Source organism: Anopheles darlingi, chromosome X (genome assembly GCF_943734745.1).
Source record: "Anopheles darlingi chromosome X, idAnoDarlMG_H_01, whole genome shotgun sequence".
NCBI classification, from domain to species: Eukaryota; Metazoa; Arthropoda; class Insecta; order Diptera; family Culicidae; genus Anopheles; species Anopheles darlingi.
Window position 1 is genome coordinate 6,608,004 of NC_064873.1, and position 10,000 is coordinate 6,618,003.

The window sequence follows — 10,000 nt, forward strand, 5'->3', positions numbered from 1 at the left end:
CAAAACCGGTGATCCGCTTTATGAGTCACCACAAAACAATCGTTATGAAACCCTTCTCCTCCTCCTCTTCATCCTCCTCCTCCTCCTCCTCCTCCTCCTCCTCCTCCTCCTCCTCCTATAGCTGACTCTCGTTCCCTTTTGCTGGGTTTTTTGGGATCGTCTTAACCCTCAACCCCCTCCTTCCCCCACCCCATCCCTTGATCAAGCAGACAACACAGCGACAGGTTTCGTACGCACCCTTGTCTGTCTGTCTGTGTGTGTGTGTGTGCGAGGTGCTGATCGGCCTCATCAATCACTGTGCAACACCCCTTCCCCTCCCCTGGGATGAGTAAAGGGGTGTGTGTGTGTGGTGGTTTTCAATTTTGCAATCTTGGCCTCCGCTTCCACTTCCTTCTAAAACACCCCAACAACAACAACTCGGGGTGTGCCCCCGAGGAGTACGTCTTGGGGGTGTGTGTTGTGTGTGTGTGTTCCTGGGGAGGGTACCGGAAACCCGGAACTTGGGACTGTAATTGAAAGCTCACCCCGCATACACGTACCGAGACCTTCCCTCCAAAAACCGGGGGTCAAAGTACAATAAGCAGTACAGAGCTTAGTGTGGGGGGAGTTATTGCCTCCTAAGGGGTCTCTGTAGGCGTGTGCGTGTGCCTGTGTGCGTGTGCGTGTGTGTGTGTGCTGCTCAATTTGCTGCAGCTAATGCCCCTCTGCTCGCCGAAGTCCGATGAAGCGGATCTTCATCCACTGGGCCGACTTTCTAGTATCGCTACGCCTACTACGCGCACCAACTAATTAAATTCTGCCCCAGGCAGCACCCTTCCACAGTCGCCGATCTTCGCCATCGCAGGCTCGGTGACGCTCTCAAGTACGTCTGAAGCCGTGCTCGCTCGCAGCCACTAAAGGGTGCGCTATAAATTTGCCATAAAAATGGCCCCTCCAGTAGTAGTAGTAGTAGTAGTACTGGTAGTAGTAGTAGTAGCCGCGCACTGAGCCGCGTTGATTAGCCAAGTCGAAGCTCGCGGGAGCTTTCGAACGTTGCTGCAGCACGTCCGGCTGCGTTCGGGGAGTCTGGGATTAGCGCACACGGCACATTCCGCTTTATGTTAATAACACAGAATACACAAACGCAGACACACACAAACACAAAGCACTATCTTGTGCTGCTCACAGCCGGGCGGCTTAAACAACTTTCACCTGAGCTGGTCTTTCAGGGCACAGGAGAGGAGATGCTTTCCCCAAATGACGACAACAACGACGACGACGACGACAACGACAACGAAGCAGCAACGCAGCAACCACTCGCACCCCATTAGCATGTCGGCCCTTCGCGAGAGCTCACAACGAGCCAGCCAGCCAGCGGTCGTCGTCGTGCGTGACCAAACTAGTAGCAGCAGCAGCAGTAGCAGTAGCAAAGTACCTGCTACTGCTTCTACCACTCGGAGAGAAGGGCCGCTGCGGCATTGCTGTGGCCGCGGCCATCATTAGCCCTCCAGCAATGGGGGGTAGATGGAGGTGGTGGTTTTCCGGAGGCAAGGCGAGGCAAGAACGGGAGGCGGGCGTTGCACTCGAATGATGAAAACCACCGCCGCCGCGCCCCCCCCCCCCCTCCCCCGGGAACATTATCCGCAGGTAATTAAATTAGCAATAAACTTAATGAAAATAAATGGCAAGCGGAAATTAAATTTTAATTTCGAATTTAAATAATTTGAAAGGCGGCTGCACCCACCCCACTTTGTCACCAGCGCCGTGCACCCAGGGCGGGGTTGGGGAGGGGGGAGGGGGTGGTTTCTGGATTCCCGAACCATCCCCGCTGTAGCGAGCGATCGGTTCCAATGCAATGGCGAAGCCTTGGGAAGGTTTGGGCCCCTGCAGGTACACAGGAATGGTACAGGGAGGGTGGCAGATAGCGTGGTTTGCGTTTGGAAGGGGTGGGGGTGCGCCCCAAAGCGAAGCACTTGAAACGCGATCATCATCATCATCCTCATGATCCGTGCATCGCCATCGCCGTGCTAATCAGTCACGCGAGCGAGCACCGAGATTAGAGGCGGCGCCGCAGCGCTACAGAGAGGGAGAGATGCAGATCTGCATGAATTGCAAGGGAAGGTTAGGGGAGGGCCAACCCCCCATGCAAGTGACTGACTTTTAATTGAATTGATTCTTTCCTTCGCTGACCATTAGAGCATGGGTGGGGGTGAACAGCAGTTATCTCGGTTTTCGCTGGCCTCACAACGGGTCATCATCCACCCCCATCCTCCCTCCCTCCATCCCTTGACGGTGATCCGATCCGAGAGTGATGTCGATGAACTCGAGATCCGCACACCGTGAACACGGATGAAAAACGATGCCCCATTTATGCCCCCCCTTCATCCCAACAACCGTCCCCAACCCACCACATTTGGGGGAGAGGGGGGAGGGGGATGATGAGTATCAGCCTCGCCCCGGGGACAACCAGATTGTGTCATCCAGCGAGGAGCTATCCGCGAACAGACCGGATAGGTACCGGAAAAAGGCAACGATTGTACCGGGGGGGCGGCGGTTCAATGGTCAATAATTAAAGGCCATTATCATTACGACCATTAGAATGTGACGCGTGGCCCACGTTTGTGTTAAGAGCTCTGACTGGTAGTCGATCCCAGCTCTGCTGCTCCTCGTCATCATCATCATCGTCGTCGTCGTTGTCGTCGTTGTCGTCGTTATCCGGTGATAAAGCGGTGTCCACGGTACCACATACACAACCAGGCCAGTGTGTGCGCGCGCGCGCGTGTGTGTGCATGTGTTCGGTCATAATGGCACCGGGGGTTTCCTTGTGCGAAATGATATAGTCTCCGGACACGTAATGGAGCCGTTTCATTATTATTGACCATTGTTCCGGCTGTCCTGCTGTCCACCATCACCCATCAGGGGGACGAGGGATGGGCAGTAGGGGGTGGGAGGTGCTTTAAAATTTCGTTACAGAAGTGCTGGCGCGCCCAACGTCGGACGCAGGCTCGCTCGCTCGCTCGCTCTCTCTATTACTTTTATCGGCATCATAAAACGACTTCCAGAGCCGCATGGCATGGCGTTTCCGCCCGGGGTGGGGGGGTTGGAGGGGGATGGTGGTCGAATGGTTCGAGTCTTGCATCTTTGCTCGAAGATTGGAATCGTGACCGTTAGATGACGAGGCATCGAGGTCGGTTTGGTTCTTGGAAGGAGCGTCTTCTGCTGCTGCTGCTGTCTTCTATTCGCTGGACATACACAAACACACAAAAGAGCAGCTCGTTGCAGCGTTGTTCGGCTGACAGTCAGCAGAAGAGAGGGCAAAGTACGGTGGCCGAGTAAAAAGAATTTTGCTACCAATATTATCACATGATGAATGTGATATATTTTTGTTTGCTGTTTGGTTTTTTTTTTGCTGACTTAAGGGGGGGCTTTGGTTATTTCGGATCAAAAACAGGCTTATTTTTCACGATTTTTAGTAAAGATACTAGTCAACTTTAATTTTTCAAAATAATCTCATATTAAGCAAAAACTTTTCAAGAATATTTGGATCTATTTTGGGGAAGATTTGTCCATAACTACGTTCATGGCATCCAATCTAGAAAGACAAGTTTGCAAAAATGTACTTTTTGCGGTGCCCATCGTAGCCACGTGTTGGGACATCGGAAATATTCAAATGCATATTCTTTTGTTAGATTATAAGTTTATCCAGGTAGCCCCGTCGAGTTTTTTTTTTTAATTTCCCATTTTTCAATTTTTGGCAGATTTTTGAAGTTGAAAAAGTGATGCTTTTATCGATATTGCCTCAAAAAGCGACACTTTACTAAATTAAAAAAAATATTCAAAAAAAAGTATCAACAATTTTTATAAAAACTTGACGGGGATACCTGGCAAATAGTGTACAGATTATGTGTTCAAAATTTCAAATCGATCGGTCCAGTAGTTTTCATGCTACGATGGGCACCGACTTTGAAATCGTTGGTTTTGGGAAATGCGATTCAAATTAGCGAGAAGCCTTGAGCCTTCAAAAATCAATATCTTTGTCAGTTTTGCTTGGATTGAGCCCAAAAATTTCACGCAATACTCTTGAAAGGTTAAGCAATCATGAAAAAATATAAAAAGTAAATGCGAAGAAATCAAATAAAATACCGAAGCCCCCCCTTAATGAAAGAAGTAATCATTGATAATAACTCAAAACAAAAGACCAGAAAGGAAGAACAGCAACGCAGTTTTAGCAACGAGTGAGTGAGCAACGAAACGCCGACGAGCTGTTTGTGTTAGAAAATGGATTTGATTTAACACACACACACGAGATTTCACGAGTATTTTTTACTGATCGATGGTCGCGCACTGAGAAATGCAGTGCTACCAATATGGGCATGAGTGGTGAGGCGTGAGCGCCGTGCATTTAGGCGGCCTTAAGCGATACACACACACACACACACACACACACACACAAACCGGACCGGACAAACGATGGATCGTCTACTGGATGGATTGGTGCTACTTACCGACTGGGCTTTCTTCGTTCCAAAACGAATCATCTAGCGTGTAATCAGCCTCTGCAATGAGAAGTGGAGTTCCCCGTGCGCGCGGGGAAAGAACGAATTAGTGTGCGTGTTGATTTTCAGGCTGTGATTCCAGCAACGTTACAGCGGCTGTTGGGCGTTGCAGCCGCAGCTTCGCAGACGCTGAAGCTGCTTTCACGCGAGGTTGTTACCCGAAGAATTGACAGCCCCTGCCCCATGTTTGCTGTTTGTGCCTCTTTGTGCGTGTGCGCTTATGTGTGTGTGTGTATGTACGCGTGTAAGGAGGTAAATGTGACACTCGACAGCGGCGCAAGCTGCGAACCGAACCCCGGGACGGTAACTAAGTAAGTTAAGAGCTAGTGAGAGCAGAAAAAAAACACCGACGGAAGTGACCGAGGGACATGTTTTAATTATAAAATTTCCTAATTAAAGCCCCTGCCCGTTCCGGCCCCTGCGTACTGGGGCTGGGCTTTCGATCCAGCCGCCGCCACTGACTGGCCCTCGAAGAAAGGTGCCTGGTACGCTGGTTTCTCGCCCGCAAGCGCTGCGTGGACGGACGGACGTCGAGAGAAGGCTTGCGGCAGGCAAAGGGCTCAAGAGTGGCCACCAAATACCGGCCCCGGTGTCGGGCCCGGAGGACACCATTGATTGGGTCTTTCTGACTGAAAGCGGAGCGCGCACGACTGTGAAAGTTGGGAAATAAAACCCCTTGGAGTAGGCACAGAACAGAACACACAGAAAACACACTCTACGGCAAAAACTGCCGACAGGAACCGGGAAAGAAGCAAAGAAGCAAAAGCCACCCAGAGAAAGAGAGAGAGAGAGAGAGAAAGAGAGAGAGAGAGAGAGAGAGAGAGAGAGTGAGAGAGCCGAGCGGAACGGAGCGGAGGAAGCAACATCCGGAACAAGATCGCTACCATCGCCGCAAATTGAAATGAGATCCATCTCCATATCGACGGCAACGGCAGCAGCAGCAGCAGCAGCAGCAGCGAAACTTGTTCACTGCACTCTGCACTCTGCACTGGCTGCTTCACTTGCGCCTCAACAGTCATTTAGTGCCCCCTCTCGCTCACCCACCCTTCGTCCACCCTTGTCCGCGTCATCGTCGGTTTCATCTGCATCTGGTTGGGAGCAAAGGGAGCCGTTCCGAGGGCAAAAAACTTTTCCACCACCGGGGAAAAGGGTAACTTTACTCTCTCTCGCTTTCTCTCTCTGTCTCTCTCTCTCTTCATGGAGTGGCTCGCCCTCGTGTGCACGTTGCGCTCGGAGCGACTCATAATGCAGCTTATAATTAAAATATTAAATTGCAAACGGTGGAGGGAGGGGGCCGGTAGCGACGCGGACGACAAGAAGAGAGCAGGAGTTTTGGAGAGAGTTTAGGTGTGGTAGAGGTGGAATGGAGCCCGGTGAGTTCACGGTACGGATGCCATTTGAATCAGACCTCAGGCGGCGCACGAGAAAGCACGGTGAGAAGGAGAAAAGTGTGCCAAGGAGGGGAGTGTGGAGGTGTGGGGAAGGCACTCGCGTTAACACGCAAACCCCCCACCCCCCACCCGTTCCTATGCGCACCCATTATCCCATCCGTCTACACCATCTTTAAATGGCTGCGATTTCGGGGGCGAACACAGGACCTGAAGGAGTTTCAAGGGTTACGGACCGGGAAAGGGGTGTTGGGTGGGTTGGGGTTGTGGAGGGGTTGCAAAAGGGTTGCACGCGCTCTCGCAAAAGCGGGGCAAATGGTTGACAATTTTCAAAAACAAGAGTAGCAGAGAAAGAAAAAGAAGAAGAAGAAGAAAAAGAAGAAAAGGGAGGGCAGGAGCTTCTGGCGTGCCAAAACAGGGTGTTTGTTGCTTGCAGTTCGCGATAACGATGACGATGATGATGATGGTCTGACTTGCGTTCGTCGCTAGAGGATGCTAGAGTAGTGGTAGAGTGGTGATGGTGGCGGATGATACAGGTGTTTTTGGTAATTAATCAACAGACCGGGGGTAGTGGTAGTAGTAGTAGTAGTAGTAGTAATAGTCAGTAGTCCCCTCGACGGTGTCACCGTGTGTATACGTCATGTCGTTAGCAGCAGCAGCAGCAGCAGACTCACCAGACACTATTCATCACCACACACACACACTCACACACACACATAGCATAAATCACCACAGCCAAGCAGGAGCAGTGCAGAGTGTTCATCTAAAAATGCGTTCGCGTTGCAATGCACCGCAAGGGAGGGGGAGGGGGCGTGGAAGGCATGCCCTAAGGGGTTGCTTTTGACGGGGGGTTGACGTGGTCGTGGTGGGGGATAGGGTTGGCAGGTCCCGAGTTGAGCCTGAGAGCAAGGCCTTTGGTCTTGACGGGAACGGCCATGATGTGGGAACCCGCAGTGGCAGTGGTGGTGGTGGTGGTCCTTGTAATCCCCGGACTTCTGGAAGCCAACCAGAGAGCCGGACGAGAGGGATCCGGGACACATGTTCCCCGTCATGTTCGTCCGTGATGTCCTCATTCTCGACACAGCGCGCCCCCAAATCCTCATCCTGGAGTTGCGTGCGGGCAGGCTGGCATGAAGTGGATGACAATCACCCCAACCCATGCGGGGTTGCGGGGTGCGCTGCTGTCAGGATGCATTTACTCGTTCTCGGCGCGTAGCGGGAACGTGCAGGGACCTTATCCTTGCTTCGTTCCTGACACAGACACACACACACACACACACACAACAGTACAGTACATATTGGTAAACGGGCATTCCAGAACTTCATCCCCGTAGCGTAGGGGTGGGGGTTGAAAATGACATTAATGACATCGAGGCCCTTGGTATCCAGTAGCTGGCGCTGGGTTTCGCTTATGTCCTGCATGGCAAGGCCACCCAGAACGTAAGGGATGCTTGTCTTACGAGAGGCGAAAGCAGCAGGCAGCACCCTAGTGGGTGGTGGAGCAGGGTCTTAAGTAAAAGCGGACAAGCGATCCAACCGAAGCAGCAGCGGTCGATGGCCGCATCTCTTAAGCGTGCTGAAGCGGAAACCTACATTTGACATTTGCAATACACAACACACACATACAGACACACACAGACACACGCTGAGGCAGATGACGGGCAGCATCATAATTGATTTATCGGAAACATTAATGCGCTACATTAAGCTCATGCGTGATTCTGGCTCCAATGGCCTATGTGCGTGTGTGTGTGTGTGCGTGTGTGTGACAGGGAAAAATATGAGCCACTCAATCTGCTAAAATCGTCGCTCGTGCTCCATCGCGGTAGGATTGAGGGTGGGGGTGAGGGTGGATTTTGATTGATTTCGAGCGATTAGCGCGAAAGTGACGCGATAAACACCGAAAGCAGATTTGCGTTCGCGAAATTTGCATAAGCAGCACCAGCAGCAGAAGCTCTAGCTATCATCATCTACCATGGGTTCGGGGGTGGTTTTAACTCTTGCTCATGTGTGTGTGTGTGTGTGTGTGTGTGCGTGCCTGTTGGTGGGAAAATGGCTGCACGTCCACCGAGCTCTCCATGATCCGGACTATCGCTTTACATTAGCAAACACTAAGCGCGCGCGCGTGTGTGTGTGTCTGTGTCTGTGTGTGTATGAGAGAAAAAGAGAGAGCGAGAAATTACAAACCTTCTTTGTTCCTCTTTGTCAAACACACAAAGCAATTCGAAATGAAAGGGTGGAAAAAAATAAATAAAACCCCTCTCCACAGAATGTGTCTCGAGAGGAGGAGCGGTTCGGTTCCTGCCTGTTCGGTTTGGTTGATTGAAGGCTGCGGCAGGGCCCCGGGGCGGGTGTGGGCGGTTTTTTGCTCTTTGTAATGTATTCAAATAACACCCCGCGCCAACAGCACCCCCTTCCAACGTCCACCTCCCTCGGGAAACGGTGATTAACATAATTATTCCACATTTCCTATCGCCGACTGCGGACGGGGACGGGACGGAAAGATACTCCACGCGTCGAGATCAAGGCATCAAGTACCCATTAGGTGCGCGTACCCTCTTGCAGCCTGATTGGTTGCCACAATACCCCCTTTTCCCTCTTTCACCCCTTTCACCCCCACCCTCCCACCCTTGTGCTTGGAGCAGTATGGAGCTTTTGAGTTCATTATTTGCAGCTAATGTTTGCTAAATCCGGGCGCGCTCACACACACACACACACACACACACACACACACACACACACATGAGTATGATGCCACGGCAGGCAGCGTAATGTGTGTGTGTACACAGCGAAGCGAAAGATAATTAGGGTACCCGATGCCGAGAATGAATGGTGAGGTGTTGCAGTGCAGTGCAGAGGGCCGTTCGTGCAAATATGTATGGCGCACTTACACATGGGCGCAACTCCTTGCACTGGACCTTGCGGTGGGCATTGGCGGTGTAAAAAACCGGCGCGCATACACACACAGACACACACACACACACAGACATGCAGCAGGTACATTCAACAGCATATTTTTAGTAGTAGAACAATTGTGTTGTGTTCTATGTGTGCGTGTGTGTGTGTGTGTGTGTGTGGCGAGGAAATTAACTGCTCGGTTAAACTCGGGGGCTACCGCTAGAAAGCCCGGGACACCCCCGGGGGCCAACAAACCAACAAACATTTCCTTTCCTCGCTTTTTTGGTCATTCAGGTAGCGAGTAATGGGGGTTGCTTTCCAATCAAAAGAGAGAGAGAGAGAGAGAGGGAACGGGAGAGAGAATAAAATGCAAGAAAGGGATGGGTCGTTGCTGATTTTGGCCCTCCAGTAGTTGCAAAATTTACCATAGCACAGCCACAGCCTCACAGCCACCGGACAGGGTTCCGGTGAACAAGTGACCGGGGAAACCGGGTTTTCCACGGGGTTTGCCCCGACCGATGGTCGACCGATGAGTTTTTACCCAGTTCCTGTCCTGTCACCGGCGGCAGCCGGCATTTGCATATGTCACTCGATTTGTGCCAATTAATTCTTCCTTGAAATATTCAAAACTCGCTCGCTACCGACGCTCGCTTCGCTTTCCACCACACCCAACACACACACACACACACACACACACGGGTACATATGTGAAAGAAATCGCTCGCTTTGTTACAGAAGCTTTCCGTAGCCCATTCGTTAGCCCCGGGGCTGGAGGATGAATTGTGTTATTTATCAGACACTGAACAGCACCCAGGGATGCCCAGGGATGGTTAAACGGTGTGTGTGTGTGTGTGTGTATGTGTAAGAGGGGGAGAGGGGTTACCGATGAATGCGGAGCGCATTGTGCTCGAATGTTCGGTATGGTCCCCCCACCTGTCCCCAAAATTGTGAGCGCTCATCGTCGTACATTCGTTTCAGACCCTGGGGGTTGGCTGGTTGGCCCAGATGTACCAGATGAGCTGCAGCAAACCCACCAGACCCCCAACAAAATGGACGGCTACAGCTACTGGCGAGTGGCAAAGTTTCACCCGCGCCCCAATCCCGCTGGTTTCGTTTCGTTTTTTTTTATCCAGGCCAGAGGTGGAACGCCAGGGTGTGCCAGGTGTGCATGGGGGGGGC

The 10,000-nt window shown here is 51.7% G+C and overlaps 1 protein-coding gene across 5 annotated transcripts in view; it reads right to left on the bottom strand.

The window, feature by feature from the left end:
- Window positions 1–10,000, bottom strand: part of LOC125959089 (uncharacterized) — a 153,859-nt gene that overhangs the window by 89,726 nt on the left and 54,133 nt on the right. For 4 of the 5 annotated variants that reach the window (XM_049691885.1, XM_049691877.1, XM_049691893.1 and 1 more), the window contains exon 4: window positions 4,485–4,535. The exons of the other annotated variant lie outside the window; for it this stretch is intronic. In XM_049691885.1, the coding sequence (XP_049547842.1) occupies window positions 4,485–4,535 (51 nt within the window). The remainder of the gene's footprint in view (window positions 1–4,484; window positions 4,536–10,000) is intronic. 5 annotated transcript variants of the gene reach the window in all.